A 27919-nucleotide genomic window follows, 5' to 3' on the forward strand; every position below is an offset into this window, starting at 1 on the left:
GTGCACAGATTTTACATTGATGTTATGCAGTCTTAAGGATAATTTTCTATGACAAGATTTGAAAAATGCATTCAGTGCAGTTTTAAAGTGTGAAAATGTACATGAAAAAATGTTTTATCATTAAAATAACACCCTTTCCTGTTTCAGGTGGATTCATCATTCCTTTCCCTTTATGACGGCCACGTGGCAAAGGAGATTCTCCTTCGAGTTCTTACACTGTTTCAGAATATAAATAACTGCCTCCAGAAGGAAGGCCGCCTCGCTGTTCAGCCTCCTTTCACTAAAGGTTCACTCTTTTTCCTGTTATATGGAGAAGAATGTGCCCAGAAAATGAGAGCTTTACTTTATCACCCTGATGCAGAGGTGAAGGAAAAGGTAACAATAATCCCAGAGTCCTAATTGGTCGGTCATGTTTGTCCAGAGTGATGTAGTCTGGACATAAGGCACATCAGCTTATCTTCCACCTTCCTTACAAAGGGATTCCTTCAGCTGCTGAATTTGAATAGTAAGTGTCGTGTTTCATCACCAACACAGCTCTAACTTGCCACGGTCTTCTGGCGTCATGTGGACCATTTCATTGATACCAAATGAATTAAGAGTTTGTTCTGAAACCTTTTTTCTTTTTTTTTTTTATTTTGCTGTTTGCTGAGATACTTCCGTTATTCTCTCCCCACGAAGAGAGGGTGACCTTGGCTGCCCTTCTGCTGTCAGAAGTGCTCGGCAGTCACTCGTCAGACACAGCAGTGGTATGTGATCGATTAGCTGTTTCAGAACTGCCCTGGGGTGACCTTGTTCTTTTAGTAGTGACGAGATCCTGAGCCGAGATCTCGAGTCTGCCTGCCAGCCCAGCCACACTGCTTCCCAGTCTTTTCTAATCATGAGAATCTTTTCTAGTCAAACAGAACTGCAAACTTCTACAGCAAGTGTTTCCTGGTTCTCACCCGCTCCCATCCACTGTGCCAGGATATAACGACATTATGTATAGAATACTGGGATCAATCAGAGTGTCCATCCATAGGCAACGGGTTACATCAATTATCTGGTCTTACAAGAACAAAGCAGGTCTGATTATGCTGATGTGGAAAGACATCCGTGAAATGTGGATGTGTTTTCTTTTTAATGAAAAATATTGATGCTTATATACAGACAGAATGCTTCTGGAATGACACTCAGGCTCCTGGGGGTGGGGAAGTGACTTCTCTCTGTACACCTTCTGCCATTTGAATTTTTTTACTATGAGCATAAATTTTATAATTTTTTTAAATAAAAAGGAAAAAGTAACTCACACGATTATACATATTTTCTCCCCTTGATACTTTATTCATTTTCATCCATATTTTACTTGTCTAAAATTACAATATATGCAAATTTCTCAGCTGCTGTCTTTCTTAATGGTATTTTTATTCTGTAAGCTACTATAACAACTTAGCGATATATTCTAATTGTCAGGTTTTATAATATTCAAGTTCATAACTGCCACCATGCTTAGCATTAAGTAAATCACTCTGCAGGCACAAGCTTTCCTACTCATGTATTTAAGGCAAAGCTTTAGGAATACTTTAAATTTCATTTGTAAATACATGGATTTCCATAGGAAGTCACAAATCCTCAAACAAAAATACGTGTATTCTCAGGGTTATCCTGATACAGAAATCAAACTTGGGAGAAATATTTTTACAATAGAAAAAGGATTCAGTATTAGGGTGAAAACATGTAAATTCCCAATTGGCTACAGTAGTAATGTACAGATGATAGCTATGAATAATATTTTATCAGTGATGCAAACATAAGTATTAATTCTCTGAAAGGCACATTTCTTTATACGTTTTTTTTAACCTGCCTGCTTATTTAATGAAAATATATATTCAAAACGTGCACACATTAAAAACTAGGATTTGGTTTCAATGTGCTTCTAACAGCAGTGTATTCTGAAACTCTTTTCTTTTCCTCTGTTATTAGTTTGAATGAATAAACCCATTTCCTAGAGATCTGAGCGTTCAGTCTGAAATGTCAGAATGCTAGAGAAAAAGGGGAGTCATTTTTAACTACCTAGAAAGAACTGCACCGTGAAAATGCAAGGTGGGTCTTTATCCACTTAGGTCGTGGCACATGTTGGCTTTTATTAGGGGGGATTTCCCCTAATTGACGTTTCCCCCTCTTGGACAATGAGGAATGACAGCGTTCCTCAGTTATCATAGGAGAGGGGCAAACCTCAGTAAAATCTCACATACTGGTGTAGATGCCAGCTAATCAAAAAGGAAAATGAAATTGACTTAGAGGATAAGACAGATTAAAAGGTGTGATGACATTTTAAACGGAATGGAGGAAAGAGAGTGGATTTGTCTTATTTTTCAAAATTTGTTTTTGCTTTGCACATAAGTGAAAAATAAAATGGGAACCACTCAGCAGAGCGAGAGTCTATAAGGAGAGATGAACCTCGGTGTATTCTTAATGAATAAAACGTCAAAGTAGAAAGAATGAGTGCTAAGAAAAAAAAAGCTTGTGAGGAAGCCTAGAAAAATGAGGCAGGCCCCATTAAGTGGAAGTAGGACATAAAGTGCTTAGAGATCCTCATCTAACAGTACATGTGAATACAAAAATAACGTCAAGGCCGTTCATGGAGCAGAAATAATTAAGCAAGATGCACTTGCTTCGTGGAGCAGAGGTAAGAGATGAATTTTCAGTTTGGCGTGCAACAGCAAGGAAGGCGACCACAGAACACTGGCTGGTCCCAGGGCAACACTGCCCAGAGCAAATCCACCATAAACCTAACATCCTGATTCACGTCTACTTGCTGAATATTCCTTTGAAGTGAAAACATTTATGCTTGTTCAATTTTTTTCCTGAAGGTTTATTTTATGGGGAAATTTTTTGTGCTTTAGTGCCCCAAAATCACATACATTCACATTACATATACATTTCCCCTTGACGGATTTGCATCTTTGTTGATAAAAATGCTAAATTTTGATAAAGATCATTTACATTTATTTTGGCTATTACTCTCCAGATTTCCAAAATGAGATAAAGTTGTTACTTCCTAATATATATGCCGAAGTCTACAGCAGGAATATTATATTATCAAAAGCATTAGCCTAGTTTCAGCTGTCAAATCTACCTGTCTGTATTAGGCAATGATATCTTAAGAAATCATTTTCTCTTATATTTTCAAAGTGCTTTTCTTTTTAAAAAATCTATTTATTCACATTTTTCGGAGGTAGGTCAAAATTATCCTCTTGTTGCGCATGAGGAAACAGGCACAGTGAGCATAGGTGACTTGTCTCGGGGTACACAAAATCCATGGTGGAGGCAGGATTGAAGTTGAGATGCGTGGCTAACATGGCATGCATGTATGTGTGCTGTAGAGCTCTGCCTGGGTAGCATTTGATGCAGAAAACCTATTTTGATTATTTTGCATGAACAAAGTTTGTTTCACTGAGACTGTGGATCAGGAAGACAGAATGAAGACAGAATGGGCCTCTGCTGTACCTCATCAGCCCTCCCACTGAGGAGGGGAGGGTTCAAAACCATCCAGGGACCACAAGCCCTTACAGGACAAAAACTCAGGTCAGCTGATTCCCAGAATCACCAACTTTTTTTTTTTTTTTTACCACTAGTGTTCCACACTGGCTTAATAAAAGAATCATGCTTAGGGCCATTTAATATAAAAATAGAAGACATCTGAATCATGTAAAACAAAATATTTATAAATCTTATTGATATATTTCGAGCTAAGAAACCAGGAGAGAAAATGGAACGTGGAGAGGATAAAATTTAATTCAAAGTGTGTGGTCTATTAACATTTAAGATCTGCATCTATCTTTGTAAAATATCATTTCCTTGCAGCTATATTTGTGCTTAGCAGATCTGACTTTTAGATTAAAACAGGAGACTTTCATAAATCATTTTCTTAGAACAAACTCCCTCTGCTCAGCTCAGGTGCTTTTGATTTGGGGGTTGTAGAATATAGTGTTCCCCTCTTTTTAAAAATTAAGTCTTTAAAAGTGGTAACTTAGCCCAAACTCCTAGGTTTTTATGCTTAAAAAAAAATCACAACATTTGGCGTATAAGCTAATGCTAATAGAGCGCAAACTGCTATGAGCATGTGAGAGTCAATTTCATCATTTACTCTAATGTGAATATAAGAAATGTTATGTGCAAGCCTCTGAAAAAATCTGGGTAAGCAGACAGCCTTGACTCACCTTATAGAAGCCCCTTAAGAACAGAAATGTCTTTAAAATCAGTTTTTCACAACCTCAAAATTCTACCATTAAAGTGTAATGCTTTAGTAAAAAAAAAAAAAAAAAAAATCCCCCTGCCATGCTTATGGCAGAGAATGATTCAGAATCCACATCAGCCAGCTGGGTCCTTAGGTGACCCAGCCTGAACTCTTCTTCGTTTATAGGAACTGGCAATCGTGTCAGTGAGCAAGTTATTACACAAAACATAACACACCAACTTGCGGAAGTCCTTTCCAAATGTGAAAAAGCATCATACTCGTCAATTTCTTAGTCTTTTCAAAGATGTATCAGATGATGTCTTTTTCATTAAAAGCTCCTGTGCTCGTATTTATTCAGTTTTCATCAGTGTTAAGGTATCTTGATTCTCCATGCTTCAAGACAAAAAAATCTTCAGTCTTAAGTCCGTATCTTTCTAGAGCCTCACTCAGTTTCAGTGGGGGCTCTAAGTAATGCTGGCAAAGGGCAGAGGGGAAAAAATGGAAAAACATTAGCCAAACGTGCATTTGTGAGAGATTTCAAATAACAGTTCAAACTAAAACAGGCAACACAGGCATTCTTAAAACAGGCATTTCTTCTCATTGAAGTATTAGCAGATGAGTCAATCATATTTTATAATATACTCATTAAGTGTTCTATCTATCCAAACACCGTGGACATCACATTTGGTGCCAACTTAGATTGAACATCCTTCGATTGTATGAAATCTGACCACTGTGTCACTGCATGAAATTCCGATCTAAATGGAATCAGTCATCTTAAGATGCCCAGCTAGTACAGCATGCGGCTCTTGAATGGACTCAATGCCAAAGATAATATTAGAGAATTAAATGTTAGAAATACGAGAGGGAGGGAGCGTGTGTGTGTGAGCGAGCAAATGCTAGAGAAAATATTTTTGGCTGCAGAAGGGTTGTTATCTTCAAACCCTAGCCAGACATCGACACTGGTCTCCAGAGTGAAAGGGAGCCTCGAGAACAGACAGGACAGGTGGAATTTCCCCCCCTTGAAGACAGCACACTGTTGCAGAATGTTTCGACCTTCTCATATATTTTCCAGATAAATTGAAACCACTTGAATGTGTGTTGTTCTAACTACTGAATAAAATCGTTAAAGAAATTAAGGTATATAAGGTAAATCATTTCACTAGTTATTTCTCTTTTGGTCTAAATTTTTATATTGTATAACAGCTATTTTTTTCCTTTATCCAAGGGTTTTTTCCCAATTTCAGTTAGAAAAGCTGTAAAATGTAAAGTATAGAGCAGGAATAAAAACCCCACAGCCTGAGCTAAGCATCAGCAGTAAGTCTGCTTTCACCCTTCAAGCAACACGTATTCTGAGCCCCTGATGGAGCAGCCAGGCCGGTGACCTGAACAGAAAGAGACAGATAAGAAAAGAGAGAGAGAAGCTGAGTGGTTGATGTGTTCTGGGGACAAAGGGTGGGAGGGATGAGTATGTGGGATGGAGATTTAATTTTAAATACGACAGCCTAAGAAATCCTCTTGTAGAAGGCAACATCCGAACAAGGACCTGATGGCACACGGCTTTGCAGCAAACCTGTGGCTTTGATCTGAGTGTGAGGGGACCCTAGCAGGTCACTGTGGCAGAGGCAGAGCGTCAGGATCTGATTTCATGTGTAAAGGTCACCGCACTGTGCAGTGTGGAGAACAGACTGGACGGCACAGAGGGGAGCAGTGTAGGTGGGGAGAGGTGGTCAAAGTCTGAACATCATCTGAAGGTTGAGCTGTGGGAAGAAGCCAGATGGAGGACACGAGACAAAGAGAGGTCAAGGTTTTGGCCCGAGTAACTTGGAAGGAGGGCGTTGCCATTTACTGAGATGTAAGAGAAACAAGTTTGAGGGGAGATGAAGTCGTCTTGTCTTTGGTACCTAATGGATGTGCAAGTGGAGATGTCAAGTAGGCAGTCAGAAACATAAATGTGGATCAGAGCCGGGGAAGCCTGAGCCAGATGTACAGTGGATAGATGGTATTTAAAGCCAAGACTGATGAGATCCCCAAGGGAGTAAGCAGCTAGACAGGAGAGGAGAGGGCCACAGACCCAGTCCTAAGGCACTCGCTGCTGAGAGGGGGCGGAGATATGGAACTAGCGGCAGAGACAAGAAAGGACAGCTAGCGATGTACCAGGAAAACCAGGAAGCTTTTCTGTGGCTTAAAATGCACAGGTTTGCCAACAGTTATTGGCCACACAGGGGTCTTTTCTCCCCTCTTGTTCTCTTCTAGGTTTATAGCTATGTTTAGAGGGTCAGCGGTGCCTTTCCACGGACCACTGAATAACTTTGGTTTTAACCTTGGTTAATACATCGGGTACCCAGTACTCCTAGAGAGAACCACTTATTAATGGGTTTCGTTGATAACAGGAATCTACTTTGAAGTCTTTTTTTGCATATAGGAAATTGCTAATATATCACCAATAAAATGCAACTTGAAATAGCCTAAGTCAAGAAATCTCCCTTGCAACGTTATTTTAGTTTGAGATTTCAAAATGATGAAATTCTTTCCCACTGAAAAATAACTTGTTTTGTTAAATTCTTTTTCCCCCATGTCCCAACAAGCCTTGGCCAACGGTATACTTGCACAATCACCTGACAAAAATAATTTCTTTGCTAGGCTGTAATTTTAGTTACAAGCTACAGCTTAGTGTGGATTCTAATGTTGCAGTATCTTTCTGAGTTTCTTCATAGGTCAGTTCTTGGCTATTTCCACCACCTAGAAGATAACCTTAGACGTAGGCAAGAAAGCCTTCTGAGTGACTGACAGCTGTCTTGTGGTGCACCCACGTTAGTCCTGCAACAGAGATAAAAATGCCCCAGAGCCAGGGGGCCAGACAACTATGTACAGAAGGCAAAGGCCCCAGCATTCCGGATCCGGGAAGGGCCAGGCAGCCAGCCCCAGACAAGTCCTAAGTTCCCTTTTAAAGGGGTCACAGTTTCATGGTCTGCTCCAAGAGAAGATATTCAAAATAAAGACCCTGGTCATTTATAAAGTTAACAAATATAATGCCTGAAATTTGTGTCCACCAAAACTAGTGAGTAGTTTTCAATTTTACGGCTTAAATACATCATCTAGGAAATTCACTCATTCCCCAGATAAATTAGATGTTGCTAGATGTACAATTTTAAAGTGTTGCCAAGTTAAGGACATCCTCGATCTGCTTATTTTATAGTCAGCAGCTATTATAACTACTTATATGCAAATTGTTTTAAAGTGTCTACAAATCTTAGGCTAATCATCATCTTGCCCAAGAATTCCATCTATTTTATAATTTAACAAACTCATAGTTGTCAGGTTTATGCAACGAATGTCAAGATGTGAACAAATTCCAAATTGCTAAGACTAGATGAGTTTTTATTATGTGTTTCATTAAGAAACAGAGGTTCTATTTATAATAGGAATAATTCTTGAAGGCTGAATGACACAGTAACTCTTGAAGACTGAGGTTTTCTATCTTGGTCTTCCCCCTCTCAGTAAAGAACACAACCGTGTCCCCAGTTACTCAAGTTAAAAATCTAGGAGTCATCTTTGATTCCCCTCTTTGCACAGGTTTAATAAAAGACTATTACTTCATCTAAGTCGCTGGTATATATTATATATGGAACATGTATCTATATATATGGAATAAGACTGCCACCAAATACAGTGGTATACCAGTAGAAACCAGTATCAAACCCCCTTCTCCAAATTCACATACACACACATATTCTCATTCATCCTCCCCACCCCCGTGGTCATTCATTCATTCATTCATTCATTCCATTCTGTACCCCAACAGTGTGGCTCAGGATTGCTGCATCATGGGATGGGAATGCTGATGGGGGGGGGGGGGGGGCGGGGGCCTAGGCAGCCAGAAATAGGACAGAGAGGGAGTGCTTAAAACAGCATGAAAACACAGGGTTCCTGCAGAGAGGCCCTGGGACATGGAAGATGCCTCGGAAAGCAAAGGAGAAGCCAAGTTCAACCATCCATTTGTAAATCTTGCTTAGGGCAGGCCCTGGGTCCAGGAGAAGAGAGAAAGCTTTCTTCAATCCTGCTTGATTCCAGAACCCTCACTAGTAGCGGAGTTCTAGAGTTCAGCTACCTTAAGGAAAAATCAGCTCTTCTGTATTAGCCTAGAAATAAAACCACCATGAATCCCAATGTCTGGGACACAGCAAACACTGAGTCAATGTTTACTGGATGAGTAATACATTTCTAAGAAGTTCTGAGCTGTCCAGCCTTATTACCCCCTTGCCCTCATGTCATCCATACTCTGGCTGAACTGATGCCTCACCATGCCACGTGCTTGCTGCCCTTTCCTCTTCTTGAAATGCCAAGTTCAGAGTTCACCTCTTCCCCGGAGCTCTTCCTGATCCCTCTAGTCAGTAGCAGTCTCTGACTCTGAGACCACTTTATCTGCCCCACCTGACAGCTCTTAGCTCTTTCAGCACCCGAGTCATTATGTACGTGTCATATCTTCAGCCGGAACGAAAGCCGCCTTGACAGGGAAGGCAGGACGGCTCATCCTCCTCGTTCCCGAGACTACATGTGGTTTTGGTTGTATAAACACGTGCTTCGTTAACTGCAGAAATAAGCCCAAAGAACGGCATGCAGTGAGGTTCTCTCTCACTGTGTGTGCATGTTGTTTTACTAACTAATATGATTTACCGCATTAATTCATGTGATGACCGTGATGCCCGGGCAGATTCTGATGCCGCTTTGGTCTCTGAACACACACGAGACCGAAGCTGCTGTCATCGCCATCGCACTCACCTCATTCGCCAAGGCAAACGTCCCCCAGTGAATGGCCACAGATTTCTTCGCTTGAACGTCAATGTGAATCCTTACAGCTTCTTCCGGGTCTACGTGCTGGTATTTCATAAACCACCTGATGAAGCACAGCAATTTGTTAATTCTGGCCTCTGAGCTGCACATTAAATCCTAATGACTGCGTCATCGAACCACCTTTAAGATTCTGCACAGGAATAAATCAGACAAAACCACCTCCCTTGAGTCCACTTTTCTGCTTGTAAAAAAATAAGCAAAACTCTTTCGAGAGGTAAGTCTCAAGCAGAACTCCCCTTTGAATAGTAAGACTTTGTTCCACATATATTTTGATTTCACTGGTGATTTATTCTGAAGATGTATCTTACTGTTCCTTTTAAAAGGAGATACTTGGCAGTCCTGGCTTGAATCAAAGAAAGTGAATAATGGGTAAAGAACTAGAAACCACAACTCCAGTTGCAGAAGAAACTGAGTAACTTGCTGAAAGAATTTTTTTTAAACTTGCTAAGCCAAACAAAAATTAGTGTGCAATATAACTTAAAGATTGGGAGCAAAAAACCCCAATTACTATTCAAGGATTTTATTTCAACATCCTACAACTGAACAGTGAGGTGTTTGGCAAGAAGAGTGGGTACGTGGGGGGCACTGATTAGCGAGCGTGTAGAAACACGGACAGGCTGCCTAACACCCTGCAAAGTCACTTCAAATCCTTTGAGCTTCCATTTCCTCGTCTGTGCAACAGAAATTACGCCCGCCTAGTGAGGGAGTTATGAGGATTAAACAAGACACAGTTTCTTCAAAGTACCAAGCACAGCACCTACGTCATAGAATTCTCGCCAAAGAGTAAAGAATTGGCAAAACCAACACTTTCAGGAGAAAGAATTATTATTTCTGATAAGAAGGGAGAAGTGTACTGTCTACATGCAAATCCTTGAGTTTCCCAGCCATCAGTGTAGAAGAGGAAAACCACCACTGCCTCCACGTTATTTACATCCGCTCAGCTACGGCCGGCCGATGCTGCAGGGAAGGCTGGAGGATGCGGACTCAGTGCGGGCTTCTGCACGCCCCAGAACACAGGCTGGAAAAGTGCATCCTCCACACCAGCCAGCGGGTATGACTCACTGTAGGAGGAGCCCAGAGACAAAGCCGCTGTGTTCTCCTCCACAGCGGTCAGAGCAGCTCGGTGCCGCCACCCCTCCTGACACTCAGCACGCAGGGCAAGATGAAAACAGATTTTGGTGTTTCTTTCCAATTTTTTTTTAAATTCCTGCTCCAAATCAAAGGGAGAGACACACTCCTTTCCACCCTCATGTCTATCGGAAATAAATGTGAAATTCTTACTCTGGTGTAAACTTTACAATAAAAACTTAAGATCCTAACTGACTTGATCTCCCGTCTCAGGAACAAGACAGCTGCAAGCAGGAAGGGGGAATCATGTGAGGGAATCTGCGTAGTCAGGCTGTACACATCATCACATTGTTGAGAAATTTATCCATTGCTACAATTTTCATAATTACGAATAAGATATTCTAAGAACACATATTCAGTAAAGATCAACTGATTTCAATTTCATATGAAACTGATTTGTAAACAGGCTGATGTTTTGAGAAGTCTCATTAGAATTCAGAATTAGAGGGGCCGGCCCCGTGGCCGAGTGGTTGGGTTCACACAGTCCTCTTTGGCGGCCCAGGGTTTCGCCAGTTCAGATCCTGGGCATGGACCTAGCATTGCTTGTCAGGCCACGCTGAAGCGGCGTCCCACATGCCACAACTAGAAGGACCTATAGCCAGAATATACAACTATGTACTGGGGGGCTTTGGGGAGAAGAAGAAGGAAAGAAAAAAAAAAGGAAGATTGGCAACAGATGTTAGCTCAGGGCCAATTGTTTTTTTAAAAAAAAAAAATTAGAATTACATGGAAAAGTGAAATTCAAGCATAATTAGTCATTTATAATAATTTTTAAAAATAAGGTAAAAATGTCTAGCCCCTTAAAGAAACTAGAAAAAAAAGCATCAAGGAGAAATAAGCATTAATAAAGACAGTGAAGACACAGTTTTAGTGGACGTAGAACTTGATTAAGTAAGTGTCACAGCATCAGACGGAAGCCAGCGATCGTGGTCTGTGTGCTTCTGCTCATAGCGTTGCCTAAACAAAATGTGTCCTGCGCACAGTTCTGTGTGCACCTGTGCGTGCGCTCTAGAAAATAAAAGCTGTTTAAATTTGCCTTCGCTTTGTCCCTAGTGTTTATTTTCTCTTCACTTGTATGTACCAACCACAGTTGACTGAACTCTCTGAAATCACTTGTCTTTGGCTTAAGAAGGAAGACACAGGCAATGGGTGGGTCTCCTGGGTCTCGAATGCCCGTGTGACCTGTAACTGCCCTGAAGACAGGCGGCCAGTATGCGGAGGTTGGAGGGTGACTGGTGAGGGACCAACAGTGTCATCACCGGGTTAACTTCAGCGCTGACTCAAGTGAGACCAATGCTATAGGCCGATGCCTCGATTTCTCTCTGCCAAACACGGGGGGCTAAAGGACAGGGGATGGGCGCGTTCCTGTCACAGGGCGAACGGTGGTTACACGGTCTCCTCCGTGTGATGGAAGAACAAGGGTTAGGTTGACTGTCAGCTGATCGGTTTAACTTTAGTCGGAATGGTATGTGAACTTCCGGCTAGGTAGAGTAAGTCTTTAAATTTTGGTCCTTTTTTCTTGGGAATATAATTTCTGTTTTGAACAATTATTTAACTGATATGACCGTGATTAAAATGTTTTCAAATGAAACCATTTGGGGCCAGCCCCGTGGCCCAGTGGTTACGTTCACGTGCTTCACTTGGGAGCCCAGGGTTTTGCTGGTTTGGATCCTGAGCATGGACGTGGCACCGCTCATCAAGCCACGCTGAGGCGGTGTCCTGCATGCCACAGCTAGAAGGACCTACACTAGAATATACAATTAGGTACAGTGGGGCTTTGGGGAGAAGAAACAAAAAAAGGAAGATTGGCCAATCTACCTCACCAAAAAAGTATACTTAAAAAAAAAAATAAAATGAAATGAAACCCTTTTAACTGAATCTGACCCACCAACCCCCAACAGATATAGAACAAAGTCCATCATTAACATCACAGATTACACGGTGTCACAAAATCACACCTTTCAAGCTCCATTAACTCACTAGGTCGCAGGAATGTCTTCTCGGAAGTCTGCCTACCTTGGTTCATAAGCTCCAATGGGAATAGCAGCCAGGTCAAAAGGCCCAAATCTTCTTCCTATCTCTTCAAAACCAGAGCAATAACCAGTGTCTCCTGCGAAAAAAAATCGATTCCAAGGCCCCAGGACAGACCAGCTGCCCCAGAGCACCTTGTTGTCATCCATCAGAGTCCTCTTACACCAGTGCTGGGAAGGCGTGAGGACAAAGGTGACCTTGTCGCGTCCAGGGACACAGTTCTCCTCCCACCAGTCCAGCTCAATCACGTTCTCACAGCCACATTTCTGCATCCAGTCGAGGAGACCCAAAGGCACAAACCATCGCAACTCATTCCCGAACCGCTCGTTCAGAGCGATGACAGAGTTGTGGTCCAGGTGGTCATAGTGGTTGTGGCTGATAAGGACCGCGTCTACCCGGGGCAGTTCGTTCACAGTGCACGGGGGTCGACGGAAACGCTTCGGACCCACGTACTGCGACGGCGAGGCGCGGGAGCTGAAGACGGGGTCCGTGAGAAGAACCAGCTCATCCATCTCCACCATGACCGTCGCGTGTCCCAGCCACGTGACTCGTAAGCCAGCTTCCCTCACGCCAGCTTGTTCAGGGTCATCGACAAAATACGGTTTCAGCACTGGGAGTTCTTTATCAAGCTCCTGTGTGTATAAAGACAAGCAGCCGTTAGAGAGAGAGGAAAAAAAAAAGGTATGATGTCATCAGAGAACATATTTTGGCCTAAATTACAGATAGCAGGGCTATTTGGGGAGAACTGAAGTCAGTGAATAAATTTGCTATTTTTGCTTTTCTCTTGAAAATGCATACTTCTGAATCTTAGTAATCATGACAGTATAGCAATGTAAGATCTTCTTAGTCCCAAATGCAGTAGACCAAGGGAAAACGGAAAACTTTGAGCACTGCTAAATTGATTAATTTTTTAAAGGCTCTCTCCTGTCAGTGGGAGAGGTAGACGGGCCCAGCTGCGGGCACTCTGCCATTGCCCTTCCACTTGGCTGGTGCCTGTGCTGCTGGACACTGCCTCAGAGGCAGGTCAGTCCCTGCAAACAGGAGAGACGACTACAGACCATCCACATCCCAGATCTGGATCTCAGGTCTCAGATGCCAGTCTGACTTCTGAGTCCATGGAACTGACGGCAGACCACTGTGAGGATTCCGGGAGACAGCAGTCACAGACTGGTGAGGAAGACTGCCCCTCCTTCACCCTGGAGGTCTCCTACCAGTGATCAAAGCGAAACACGGTCCCTGCCTGTGAGAAGTTGACCACTCTTAGGGGTAAACAGAGGTAAAAACAGTAACTACCACAGAGTTTGCTAACCATCACTCCTTTGGTTATTTTACCTTTTATCCTTGGATTAAGCTAGACCAACAAGAAGCCCTGTTTCAGGGTCACATCCTGGCTTTTCTAAATTGTGCTTTGGTGCCATGCCCAGCCCCGCTTTGAGGTCTCCTGCAGGAAGCAGCCTCCAGGATCTTGCTGTGCACGCACTGTAGGCCGGCCTGAAGACTTGGTACCACCTCCACCCCCCACCATCCCACTCACCCCAGAAACATTCCTCTCAATTCGCAGTAACACGCAAAGCTCTTCTCCAGGGCAGCTGGCTTTATTCATTTGACCGTCACTGGGAAAACTCCAACAGTTCATGCTTCCCTTTTAGCTTTGACTAGAAACTTCCAAGTAAAGGCTGAGCTGCCTCCAGCCACGTGTGGGTGTGATGGAACGGACTTCTAGGCCAACTTTATTCTTGGCTTTATTCTCTACCCTAATAGTTTATTTGCTCTTATGTGTTCATCTGTTTGTTTGGTTTTTTTTTTTTTTACTGCTACATGTATTTTTATAAGTTCCTACAAATCAATTTTGAGAAGAGTGTGGTAGTTGATGATTAAATAAAAGACAAGACGTGCCATAGGCTGGTAAGGACTGAGGAGCCCAGCTGCCAGAGGCTCAGACACAGTGACCTGTGAGAGGTCCTGCAGAATGAGGAAGCTCACGGTGCAGGAAGAGGAGGAAGAGCAGCCCGGGCAGAGAAAATGCCCAAGCGAACACACGAGCCAACAGGAACACAGCAACTGGGGGCAGGGGACCAACTGAATCCATGAAGGTCAGAACTCTAAGAGCCCTGAATGCCATACTCCACCCAGGGACGATGAGGAAGCATCTTTAAAAAGACGCGACCTGATTTATGTCTAGAGAAAACACTGTAGAGTGCAAAGGATGACCTCGTGTGTCACGGCAGCTGCCACAAGACGGGAGGACCCGAACAAAGGAGACCACCATGGGAAGAAGAGAGGGTAGATGGAGTGATGCTGGCGAAGGAAAACTGGGGGTCACTGAGACGGTGTGAAAGGGAAAAGGGCCTGGACAGGGAAGAGAAGCCGCAGAGGAGGAGCCGGCAAAGATGTGTCTCAGCCACCCTAAGCCTTAGTTGCATCTGAAAAATGGGTGTAATACCTGTAGCTACACTTCACTGCCATGGGGACTGAATTAGGAGTGGCCAGCACACTGTAAGCACTCGTCAAGTACTCGAAAAGAAAGAACACCCCAACCCCAGTGACCAGCCGGGCACCAACCCCATCCATCCCTTGAGTTTTTACCCATTTCGTTTCTCATGGTCCCTAACAAAGTTAAGATCCTAAGGAACATCCAGACACCTCAGAGGCCTCCTGATTGTCCAGCTGTCTTCCTGTCCACTCAACCCATACCCAAGACTGCCTCAGAAACAGTCTACTTATGGTCCACCTGTCACGGGCTGAAAACCCCGCACTGGCCCCTGCTGCCCGCCCAGGCGTCTCACCCTCTGCCCAGGGGTGCGCCTTGTCACTGGACCGCCCCCATCCTCCTCTCTGACGGTGTCACTCAGCTCCTCTGCCTGGCTCTGTCCCACCTACACTGGGGCTGCTCCCTGCCCCAGAGAGAGCTTAAGAACCGGAATGACCCTGATCCCACTGCTCAGGTGAAAACGTCTTCCCTCTCTCATCCCTGTGAGACCTTAATCAAGCGGCACCCTTCGTGAGGCCCTCTGGAGTCTCCACAGCTGGGGGCATCGCTCCCACCTCTCCACTTCCACGCCGCCCTGTCCACGCGCCACCTGGATGTTCCACCCCGCGCCCCAGTTACACACACACAGGATGCATCTCACGTCTCATGCAACGTGGACTCTCACAGGGCCCCGTTCAGAGACCGAAGCACAACGTGTGCTTGATAAAATTCACTGGATGAGTGAGTGAACGAATGGAAATTTGTCAAGTCAGTTCTCAGAGGTGGTAGTGAGGGTTAGTGAACAGTGACAAACGCCCTATGGTGTACTGGCCAGGAATCGAGGAGGAAAGAGACACCGCGACTATGGACTGAGCACCTACCACACGTCAGGCTTCTGACTAGATGATGATGAGGATGACAAACTCTCCAACGTATCAAGTACTTTCGTATAACACAAAATAACATTCACAGCAGCTATCATTTATGGAGTGTTACGTGCTAGACACTGTACTAACAGCTTCGTAACAATGTGTCACTTTAATCCTGACCGCATCGGAGGTAGGTACTATTGACTGTCTCCATTTTCCAGATGAGAAAACAAAGAAGGGAGTCACAGCACTCACACGAGGTCACCCAGCTGGCCTCCAGGCGTGCTGCCTCTCACCACTGCCCTTAACTCCCAAATGTTATCTCATTTCATACAAAAACACGTAACAGCCTGGGGACCAGAGCAGGGAGAAAAAGAGACAGGTGACTCAGTACACAAAGAAACTTTCGGAGGTGCTGGATGTCTTCTTTATCTTGACTGTGATCATTTCATGGGTATATACATATGTCGAAACTCATCAAATGATGCTTTTTGAATATGAGGAGCTTACACTATGTTAATAAAACTTTTTTAAAAATTTATGTAGCATGTGTTCAAACAGTAAATCAAAATATCTGTAACAAAATTTCCTGAAAGTTGCTGCATTTTCTTTTTGCTCTAAGTTTAAAGCCAGATTTATCTGATGTTCAGTGTCTGGCATTACCTGCCGAATGCTGGGAGAACACCCACACCAGGGCCCCTCCGGCAGCCTCGGCTTGTTCTCAAACAAGGTGCGAACAGGTGGGGGGCTGGAAGGAGCAGGCACAAAGGACCGACTACTGTGTGATCCTGCTTATAGGAAACATCCAGAACAGGCAAATCCAGAGACGGGAAACAGATGAGCCGTTCCCAGGGCCTGGAGGAGGAATGCAGAACTGGGGGGTGACGATTAAGGACGCGGGCTTCACTTTGAGCAATGACAGCGTATTCGACTGTGGTGGTGGTGACACGACGCCATGAATGTACCGGAAACCATGAATTGCACACTTTAAACAGGTCTGCTGTACACTATGTGAATTCTCTCTCAACAAAGCTGTTTTTAAACAGTAAACTATGGACAAGAGCTGTGGATCAAAGTCACGCTCTTCTCCGTGCTGTCTTGTTCCTAAGCCCGTCACAAAAGAGCAGCATAGAGACTCTGTTCCCTAGTACCACTGTCCTATAAAACTCAAACGAGCAGAGTCTACAGCTGAGATTCCGAAAAGAAAAATTGATTTTTTTCACTTTTTATCCTAATCATCAGAGTTTGAGAAAGCCTGTAGAATGGGGACAGGGAAATTCTTGCTTGTTGGAGGAAACCGAGCACTCACGTGGCGTTTTCTTTACTCGATCAAGAATTTTCCGGGCTGGTCTTCCTTTCTGCACGTGGGAAAACGCCGTGGGCCTATAACTAACCAGGACGTTCGTTAAAGTTTTACTTTTCTTGGGGAAAGAGATCCTAACGTTCATTCAACCACTACCCTTTGCTGGGCGGTTTAAGCGCATCACGTCATCTAACTCTGAAGCGGATGTTACTGCCCTTCTACACGCAGACCGACCCAGGCAGAGCAGGGTCCCTAGAAACTCAGCAAGGTCACGACAAGCCAGTGTCCAACCAGGAGGGGGTCGAGGTCTCCCGGACTCCAGAGAGCCTCTCTCTTCATTAAACCGTAACTCCTTCCGTGGCATAAATGACATTAACTTTAAAACAACGAAGCCCATATTCTAGTTAATTTTATTTTCACAGGATGTGTTTGCGGGCACGAGTGAGACAGAAGAGACGGAGGTGAACCAAATCTGTTAACATCGTGTTTTCTAAAATCACTTTTAAAGAAGACTTGATTTAATCCTTTACTTCTAACTGAAAGTATATTTTTACTATCTTAGGAAACTTGAATACTTATACTTTGAAACTCAGATTTAAATGAAAAACAAATAAAATTTTTTCATATTTATTTTGATGATATATGTGAACACTGACTACTGATCGACCTGTTAACCAAAATATCTCCAATTCAATTAATTATTAATGCTAGTGTTTTATATTTTTGCCATGCTATCTGTATTAAGAGTACAAGATCCATCAAAACGGCTTAATATTTTTAAACTCCTCGATTATAAGAGAAACTGCCCTTCAAAAGATATTTGGAAAAAACAGAAAAATATGAAGATGGGTGTATCAATATGCAAAGATTAAACCACTGTTAACATTACATTGTCTTTACTCACAGTTCTATTTTTATGCCTGATTAGAGTTCATATAGTATTCATATTTTCTAGTTTTTAAAAAAATTTTAGGGGCCAGCCCAGTGCAGCAGCGGTTAAGTTCGCACATTCTAATTCTCGGTGGCCCTAGGTTCATCGGTTCAGATCCCGGGTGCAGACATGGCACCACTTGGCACACCATGCTGTGTTAAGCATCCCACATATAAAGTAGAGGAAGATGGGCACTGATGTTAGCTCAGGGCCAGTCTTCCTCAGCAAAAAAGAGGACTGGCAGTAGTTAGCTCAGGGCTAGTCTTCCTCAAAAAAAAAAAAAAAAAAAAACAAATTTCATACTGTGACATTTTCACCTATCACTTAAAACTCTGAGACTTTTCTTTAAATACTACTTAAAATTGAAATGAATAAATTTGAGGAAACCTGTCAGAATGTAAAACAAAAAAAGAAAAAAAAATGAAATACAGGGGCCAGCCCGGTGGCGTAGTGGTTAAGTTCACGTGCTCCAATTGAGCAGCCCGGGTTGTTGCTGGTTCAGATTCTGGGCACAGACCTACGCACCACTTATCAAGCCATGCTGTGGCAGCGTCCCACATACAAAATAGAGGAAGACTGGCACAGATGTTAGCTCAGGGGCCAATCTTCTTCACCAAAAAAAAGATGAAATACAGGCAAAATAGAGAGAAAATGACAGGCTGGCCCCATGGCATAGTGATTAACTTCAGCATGCTCTGCTTTGGCAACCTGGGTTCAGATCCCAGGCACGGACCTACACCACTTGTCAGCCATGCTGTGGTAGTGACCGACAAATAAAGTGGAGGAAGACTGGCACAGTTGTTAGCTCAGAGCTAATCTTCCTCAAGCCAAAAAAAAAAAAGGCAGAAAACTGGCAACACATGTTAGCTCAGGGCTAATTTTCCTCAGCAAAAAAAAAAAACTATAGAGGATTGGTCTAGGAGACCCAAAATATAATTAGTAGTCATTTTAGAATGAAAAGATGGAGGGAAGGAAATGTTCACAGAAATAGATAAGAAAATTTCCTAGAACTGAAGAAACAGATTTTCACATCTAAAGAGCCCACCAGGCATGAGGCGTGATGCATATGGGACCGGACATCATGGTGAAATTTCAGAACACTGGTGCCAAAGAGATGACCCCTGGTTTCTAGAGGCAAAATAAAGGTCATGCACAAAGGATCAAGAATGGCACTGAGCTCGTCCACAGCCATCCTAAGAGGAAGGTCACGGAGGCAACACTTTCAAATTCTGCGAGAAATCCGTTTCCAAACTAAAATTCTACACCCACACCATGAAGAGAATACAGACATTTCAGACAAGCAAGGTCTCAAAAACCAACTTCCCACAGGCCCTCGCTCAGGAAGCTCATTAACAATGTGCGCCACCAAAACGAGAAAATATCCAAGAAAGAGGAACAAGGGGATGCAGGAAACAGAGCCAACACGGAGGAGGCAGAGGAGCCCAGGATGACAGTGGAGGGAGACCCCGGAACGACGCCGGCAGGAAGGCTGCAGGCGGCTGAAAGACCACCTGGAGGTCGCCCCCTCAGGAACACTGCTGAGAAGCCACGGGCAGGAGGGCAGGGCCTGGTCACAAACGGCACAGAAAGTGAAGCAGACGAACAACAGGGATCGTTAACGTCGGGGAAGAGTAGATAAGAAAGGAGACACGGCCATTGTACATTACTCGGTTGTCAATGGGAAATACCGATATAGTCACAATAACGTGAACAGCAAAGGGAAAGTTCAAGGAGAACCATGGGCGGGTGAGGAGGGGTCAGAGTGAGTTCAATCTGACAGTAAATGTGAAGGACACAGACAGACAGACTTCATGACAACATATGTATGAGCTAGCTGAAACAGTCAGAGTCAGACTCGAAGGGGAGATGGTGGTTGCCAGGGGTGGAGGGAGGGGAAACGGAGTCACTAATCAATCAGCAAGACAATGAGCTCTAGGGACCTGCTAAGCAACCTTGTACCTGTTGTTGGCAATAGAGTATTGTCCACTTAAAAGTTTAAGACGGGGGCAGCCTGGTGGCACAGCGGTTAAGTTAGCACGTTCTGCTTCAGCGGCCTGGGGTTCGCCAGTTCGGATTCAGGTGCAGACATGGCATTGCTTGACAAGCCATGCTGTGGTAGGCTTCCCACATATAAAGTAGAGGAAGATGGGCACAGATGTTAGCTCAGGGCCAGTCTTCCTCAGCAAAAAGAGGAGGACTGACAGCAGATGTTAGCTCAGGGCTAATCTTCCCCCCCGCCCCCCAAAAAAAAAGTTTAAGAGGGAAGAGCTCATGTTAAGTGTTCTTGCCACAATGAAATTAAAAGAAATATGAAGGTAAACTCCAGAGGGAAGAACATAAAGAGCGTTGCCTCTGGGGAATAGGACTGAGTGGCAGGGGCTGGTTAGGGAATGGGATGTGTCTTATAAGCCTTACAGGACTAAGACGTTTTACAAACTGAATACACGTATTTTTTTCTTGATTAAAAAACAGCAACCTCTTAGCATACTATAGCATAAATAGAAAATAGTATGTTTCATTTTTTCAAAGGGTACCCTATTATTCTTCAATATCATACATCTGAAGGGTGCATTATACTTTCACAGTACTTTCCCGTGTCATGTGAACCTCGAAGCAATCCTAGTGACCTAAACTCTTATCCTAATTTTATAGACCAAAACAAGGTGTTCCCTGAGGGATTGTGAGAGGATTAAGGTCACTCTCGGTGAGGAGTCCTGACCCGAGCCTGGTTTCCGGACTCCTGGGGTCCCGCTTTTTCTTCCAGGCTATGCTGTGCAGCCTCAGGCCTGTGTGTCTCTCACACTCCCGTCTGACTGTCCCCTGCTCGGCTCTAGAGCAGCGACTGACGAGGACGGCTCCCGTCCACTGACGGAACTCAGGAGGTGCCTGCCGCCCGGTCTCTGTGAAATTCTCCCTTGTCTCTTTCCCCAAGATTACTGGTGACTGTGATCAACAGTAATGATGAGACAAGGTCACTGCGCCAGCTGCGCCAGCATGAAGCAGTGACAGCGTCTGAACAATGCGAAGCTGTGAACCAGCACACTGCTCTGAAGACCCAGAAAGACCAGCATCAGGAATGGCCAAGTAAACAGACACTGCTGTCTGACCAGGCCACTCAACCGGAGAGCTCTGCTGTCCTTTTATTTAGATCTGTTCTGTTACTTTATACTTTAATCGTATGTTTCTTCCAAACTACTTTCCTATTTATAGACCTAAATATACTATAATGATGTAAACTGCATAATATATAGTAATTATAACCCTCCATATATGATATCATCCTGTCTCCTTCCCAAACAATAATCTGAAACTCTAGCCTCCCAGTGTCTAACAAAAACAACCACCAGAAATCTGATTAAATTGGGAGTTGATGCAATGATCTGAAGCCGGTGTTCTTCACACGGTTCTTAATGTTTTTGGGGGGGAAATATAGAACTCTGTCACATTCGGGAGTTGGTAAAAGTTAATAATTTTATTTAAAGGGATGGCGTGAGTTACGGTCATCTACCAGAAATCAACGTGCGTTTGACCTAGTTCTAGGCTTTTATTGGAAACAAGGGAGAAGATGCAGGTGAGAGGTTAGAGATAAAACATCGATTGGAATAGTGCGAAAGTATCCTCTCTCTTCTCTTACGTGATGCCGAGTTTATTTTAAGTGGTACCTACTGAGACATAACATCTCCTTTGGCATTTATTTTTAAAAATCTCCTGTCTTTAAAAAAAAAAAGGCTTTTCTATTTCACTAAAGAACGCAGCCCCCGCATCCTCCTAACTTCTTTCTCTGCTTTATTCTTCTCCATGGCACTAATCATCTTTTAATACGCCACATAATTTACTGACTTATTTTGCTTACTGTCTCACTCTTGCACTAACCCTAAGGTCCAAGAAGGCCAGAGTGTGTCTCTGCTTTGTTGACGGCTCTCTCTATCACCCAGAACAGTGTACTTGGTACACAGCAGGTGCTCAATAAGTACTGGCTAAATGAGTGAACGGACAGGCTTGAGAGGGTCCACTGACTCCCTGAAATTACAGTAGGAGGCAATGTGCTTATGTGCATATTTCTCTAAAAAGAGGGTCCACAGCTTTCATCAGATTCTCAAAAGGGACCAGTACCAAAAGAGCTTAAGAACCACCAGCCCGGCGAGTTCTGATTCCACCTGGGCCCTAGAACATCCCCAGTCACTGGAGTGCACAGACGTATTTCTGCCTTCACGTGGTGCTCGCCTCCTTTTTGAAACAAAACAGAAGACACCACTGCTACCGCTATATTTTTAGAAGCTGTGGCTCAAAATCCGGGAAGAAATTTACCCTGACAGGTAGCCTCCCCATCTTCGCCTCCTGCCCTGACCCACCTCGCACAGCTCACCTCCATGTTTCTCTTTATATCGGGTTCTCCAGGAAAAAGGAAAAAATGTCTTGTTCTTCTCATCCTCAAAGTTGAAACATAAGGTTTTATCCATTAACATCCTACCTCATTCTAAAAAAGCTCTGGCAAAATATTATTCACATTAATCTATTCTGTTAGCTAGGATTGATACTATGGACATTCCTCAGCATCAACCTGGCAGTATCAAGTTTTTTATCCCATACCCTTTACAGAAAAACGGACACAGTTACCAAGGTACATGATCCACCACCCACCCACCCACCCACGACCACCACCACCACCCCTGCTTCCTCCCCCTGCAGACCAAGGCTTCCGGGATGCCCCCACTCTGTTCATCGCATCTCCCACTCCCAACATCAGGTTCCTGATCTCTCAACTCCCCACAATGCCTGGCAGGATAGGGCTCAGTGGAAAAGAGAGGCCGAGGGAGACAGAAGGTGGAGAGGTCAGGAAACTAAGAGAGGAGAAAAAGGCACTACGGCAATTGGGAGCCACCCACCCGCTGCCAAAGGATCATCTCACTCACCCAATAAACTTCACGCCAAATGTCACTCAGTTTCATCCTAAGTAAAATCAGCGCATTTAAAGGCCAGTAACCTACTGCCAATTCCAAAGGCCTGGCAAGGTTATCTGAAGCTTTCTTTTACAGCTTTAGCAGCTTTATCCAAGGATGAAAAGCCAGCACTCTAGGCCACGCCTTCGCCCTCACGATTCACATTCCAAGCACACATCAGGTTACTACTTTCTGGAACATGCCATGCACTTTCTCACCTTCGTGGCCTTGCTCACGCCACCATCCACCTGGAAAACCTCTGTCAGAACACTTTTTCTCTTCCCAGGCCCAGCTCAAATACCACGTCTCTGTGAAGCCATTTCCAACCCCACCACTGAGAATTCATAGCTTCCTTCCCCGTCCTTGTAAAGCACCCGCCTCGAGTTGCCACCAGAACGGAGTTGGCTCCTCATGTATGTACTTTGCTGTAAAACTATGAAGTCCAGGGCAGCTTATCCATTTTCTCTCCCCGATCCCAGCCCCATGCCTTATCCTATGAAAGGGGCTCAGTGAACTAACTCGCATGTCTTAATACAATTCACGGCAGAGGTCAGTCATCTCTGTATGAAGAGTGAATACACAGCGCTCAGAGAAGCCCTATGAGGGGCTGGCCCCGTGGCCGAGTGGTTAAGTCCACGCGCTCCGCTGCAGGCGGCCCAGTATTTCGTTGGTTCGAATCCTGGGCGCGGACATGGCACTGCTCATCAAACCACGCTGAGGCAGTGTCCCACATGCCACAACTAGAAGGACCCACAACAAAGAATATACAACTATGTACAGGGGGGCTTTGGGAAGAAAAAGGAAAAAAATAAAATCTTTAAAAAAGGAAAAAAGCCCAATGATACCTCTTTGGAGCTGGGAACACCGCTGTGATCTTTCTCCATTATCAGCCATCTGAGGACATTTGGAATAGACAGATTTTTCCACGATGGCCAAGGGTTGACAAATCTTCCATCCTTCCCTTTCTTTGACTTGGTGACATCTTCCTCTAGTCTGTAATCCAGTTTGAAACTTTTCCTGGAGAACCTTGAAGAATCGCTCCCGCCAGAACTCCGTGCTGAATTCTGGCGTTTTCTTACTGCTTCTTTGGGGTATTGGCTGCTTGTCATCAGGGACTGGCTGCTTTCATTTTCATCCATGTCCTCTGAAGAACTAAAAAAAGAAGGGGGGGGGAAATAACATAAAGGCACATGACATACTATTATTTCTTAGCCAATAAAAATTTCCTCAAGCTTATAAAAACATTATGTCTCTAATTAGCTCAAACTTTCTTCCTGCAGAATACAGTTTTAGAATTCAGGATTACTGCTTATGAAATAGAAAAGAGGGTTGCCTTACCTATTCTTGCCAAACCTCTTAAAAATTCCTTATCTGTTGTAATCCCAAACAACCTACACCAGCCAGCATTTAAACACATGAAATTTTCCATTTCAGTGACAGCTTGTAGAATGAATTAAAGCACCTTGATGAATCTGTAATGTTTTCATACCTGAACTTCAAAAATATCATTGTCAATGCCACACAGTAAGGACTGCCTTAGTTCCTTGAGGATACCGCGGTAATTCAAGGGCTTTACGTAAAACCCCACTAGGCCTTGTCATTTTCACTTTGAAGATAATCTGTTACCAGCCCCTAAAAACTGCAGTGAGCCCAAATCCCAGGAAAGGAGATAACAACACATTACTTGAGAGACATTTCAATGATGTATATAAGTGGTTAACAATACAAATTTGAATTAACTCAGACTTGGAACTGCCAAGTTCTGTACAATATGTATCCTAGCTCTGTGACCTTAGGTAGGTTTCCTACCCTCTCTGTGCCTCAATTTCCTCATCTATAAAATGGAGGTAATTATACTACCAGCCTCCAAGGGTTACTGGATTTTGGAGGATTTAAAAAGCTAATACAAGTAAAGCACATAGAAACATGTATATAACATGTATATAACAGATGTAACACACACGTATGCACATGCTAACAGCTCAACCAGTGTTGGCTGTTGCTCCTGACCTTGTTTTACTGCTGTTACCACCACTTCACTCAAGGCACTGAAATCTTGCCTTTGAACTATACAGGACTCCAGACACATAAAAGTGATAAGTAATGTATTAAGAATATGCATTTAGGGGGGCTGGCCCCGTGGCCGAGTGGTTAAGTTCGCGCGCTCTGCTGCAGGCGGCCCAGTGTTTCGTCGGTTCGAATCCTGGGCGCAGACATGGCACTGCTCGTCAGACCACGCTGAGGCAGCATCCCACATGCCACAACTAGAGGAACCCACAACGAAAGGATACACAACTATGTACCGGGGGGCTTTGGGGAGAAAAAGGAAAAAATAAAAAATCTTTAAAAAAAAAAAAGAATATGCATTTAGGGGCCGGCCCCATGGCCAAGTGGCTAAGTTCACACACTCCGCTTTGGCAGCCCAGGGTTTCACCAGTTCGGATCCTGGGCGCAGACCTAGCACCACTCATCAAGCTATGCTGAGGCGGCATCCCACACAGCACAACCAGAAGGACCTACAACTAGAATATACAACTATGTACTGGGGGGCTTTGGGGACAAAAAGAAAAAAAAAAAAGAATATGCATTTACCTGCCACGAATTTCATTTCTTTCCTATTCTTTTAAACAAACATTTGCCTTCTGTCTAAATACAATGCATACACATAATACATTTCATAAGCCTAAGAAAATAAGCACAATAACAGAAAGCCAGATATTATTTTTATGGCTATCGTGGTGTTTAGATGGCAATACTGTCCAGGAAAGAAAGGGAAAGAACACAAAGAGAAGGGATGAACACATACACTGAACCAAACTTTTTTTTCCAAACTGTCTGGAGTAAAGAGTCTACGGTCTGGAGAACAATTGGTGTTAAGAGAAGAAACCACAGACAAAGGCACGCAGTTGCTCAGCCATCGCTGTCTGGGGGAGACAGCCTAAGAGCTAAGAGGCTCTAACAGGCTTTAAATCTCGGGGAAATAACGTGGCCTTTCTAGTCCTCAATGTTCTCGTCTGTAAAATACCTACTTATCTTGTGGGGTTTCAAAGGATTAAAGGACATAAAGTGCCTGCCACTCATCAAATGCTGACTCTTTTTCCCTAATCCTGCTAACCAGCCATACATCTAAATTCTTTGAACGCTATGACAAAGCCAAGGATCTCAGTTCTTATGGAATCGCTCTACCTGTGTTATAATTAAGTTCGGGCCGAGGCCTTCACAAAGAACAGAAACAGACCATCCATTTAAACCCCACTTCATTTAACAGACGTAAACACACAAGCTTAGAGACTCTGAGTTATTTCCCGACAAGACAACATGCCTAACAGATGGTGGAGCCGCCCTCATGCTGCCCCCTGTGATGACAAACAGCTTGTATGTGCATATGTCTGGGCATATATGTCCATATCTTCATATACACATAAATACATGTATATTAATCCTAGCAACTATATAATAAATTTTTGGCTCACTGTTTTAAACAATCAGAGGATAGGGAAAAAGGAGAAAAGGGCTCTCTAATTCAAAAACAACAAAAGCGAAGTCAAAATAGGGTTTTTAGACAACACCTAGTCATCTAAGGTAGCTGGGACAGAAGAAGCAGGGAAGGCCTGTGAGTGTCGAGACAGTGCGTGGATAAAGGATGGGATCCTGGAAGAAGGACTAGCTTTAGGGCCTGGACTGAGACGGTCAGGAGGTTTGGCTACACAGTCGGCAATGGAGAAAAACTGAAGATGCTTAAAAAGGGGTGTATTCGGAGAAGACAACTCTGGTAGCAGGATAAAAACAGAAGGTGGTAGCTAAAAGCTGGAGCCAGGGAGCCAGATTACTGAGTAGGAGACAGAAGCAGCCCAGAACACCCACTAACAGAGAAGCGCATGCTGTATGTTGTACGCATTTCACTTAAATTAACGCTCCTAGCAAAATTTCAAGGTAGGTGTTCTAATCCCCGTTTTTGAACTGAAGCATTAAGAGGAAGACAGCAGCCCAGTCAAAAGATGGGGCAGTGGGGCCAGCCTGGTAGCACAGCGGTTAAGTTCGCACGTTCTGCTTCAGTGGCCCGGGGTTCACCGCTTCAGATGCTGGGTGCAGACATGGCACTGCTCATCAAGCCATGCTGTGGTAGGCACCTCACATATAAAGTAGAGGAATATGGGCACGGATGTTAGCTCAGGGCCAGTCTTCCTCAACAAAAAGAGGAGGATTGGCAGCAGTTAGCTCAGGGCTAATCTTCATCCAAAAAAGAAAAAAATTAGCCTTGGTAATGAAATATATCCAGAACCATAATTAATGTACTGACTCTCCTTTTCTCTGTCAACAGCTAAATTTGTGACTAGCTAAATGTGGGCTAGAAAGCTAGAATCCAGAAGCAAATTTAAAAGTAACAAAGTCCCATGACAACTGATAAATATAAAAAACAAATGTTCTTTCTTAAAGAACAATTTGTTACAAAAAGGACAACACAAATTCCACCTAGTAATTACCAACTACATTCTCTACATTTCTTTGAAGATTAATTGCCTACTTAATAGCAAAAGGACTTACCCCCAGGTCTCTAACCAAAGAAGTCTGAGCTGTGACATCTGGTGAGGACAAGTCTGCCCAACACAAATATTCTACTTCAATAATGGCACATGTGGGTAAAACGCTTTCAAAAAACAAGGATTCTCTATTTCAAAAGCAAATGTTTCATCCTTTCTTTCTTTGACATTTAAGATTTGCCAGCCACCTAGAATTGAATGCATTGCTTTACCATGTAAAAAATTAAAGAAAAAATTACCCTAGTACAATGTATGTTTGGGATTTCAACACATTCATGAATTACAACATTGCATGCAACTCATCATTCCTGGAGCTGACATTTAATAAATACTAACTGAGCGACGATCCATTATATACCAACAAAGATGCTGACATTAACTCTGGAAAATGCTCAGAACTGTATTTTCAGCTATCTAAAATAACACTAAATTCACAATTTTAGATTTGCTCTCCCATCACTAGTGAAGAAAAGGGTACTTTTAAAATGCTAGATAACACAGCTAATGAAACTCTTTCAATTCACGGGCACGTCTGCAAAGAGCTTCCGTAGGTTAAAATTAAACTCTCCCCACCCTGCGAGGGCAAGAAAGATTTCCCTTCAGACCGGCATTAACCCCAGAGTCATTAGGAGGCTG

General features: G+C 43.6%; 2 protein-coding genes across 12 annotated transcripts in view; one reads left to right on the top strand and one right to left on the bottom strand.

Moving 5' to 3' along the window:
• ARMC10 (armadillo repeat containing 10) overlaps nt 1–1988 on the top strand; it is a 27857-nt gene extending 25869 nt beyond the window's left edge. The window contains exon 6 of the mRNA XM_070617051.1: nt 148–1988. Within this exon, the coding sequence (XP_070473152.1) occupies nt 148–399 (252 nt within the window). The 3' untranslated portion in view covers nt 400–1988. The remainder of the gene's footprint in view (nt 1–147) is intronic.
• NAPEPLD (N-acyl phosphatidylethanolamine phospholipase D) overlaps nt 1298–27919 on the bottom strand; it is a 39753-nt gene continuing 13131 nt past the window's right edge. For all 11 annotated transcript variants that reach the window (XM_008508606.2, XM_008508600.2, XM_070617043.1 and 8 more), the window contains 4 exons: nt 23588–23894; nt 12215–12861; nt 8999–9113; nt 1298–4690 (listed from right to left, as the gene is read on the bottom strand). In XM_008508606.2, coding sequence (XP_008506828.1) covers nt 4571–4690; nt 8999–9113; nt 12215–12861; nt 23588–23881 — 1176 coding nt within the window. In that variant the 5' untranslated portion in view covers nt 23882–23894 and the 3' untranslated portion in view covers nt 1298–4570. The remainder of the gene's footprint in view (nt 4691–8998; nt 9114–12214; nt 12862–23587; nt 23895–27919) is intronic.

This window comes from Equus przewalskii, chromosome 4 (assembly GCF_037783145.1).
Source record: "Equus przewalskii isolate Varuska chromosome 4, EquPr2, whole genome shotgun sequence".
Taxonomy (NCBI): Eukaryota; Metazoa; Chordata; class Mammalia; order Perissodactyla; family Equidae; genus Equus; species Equus przewalskii.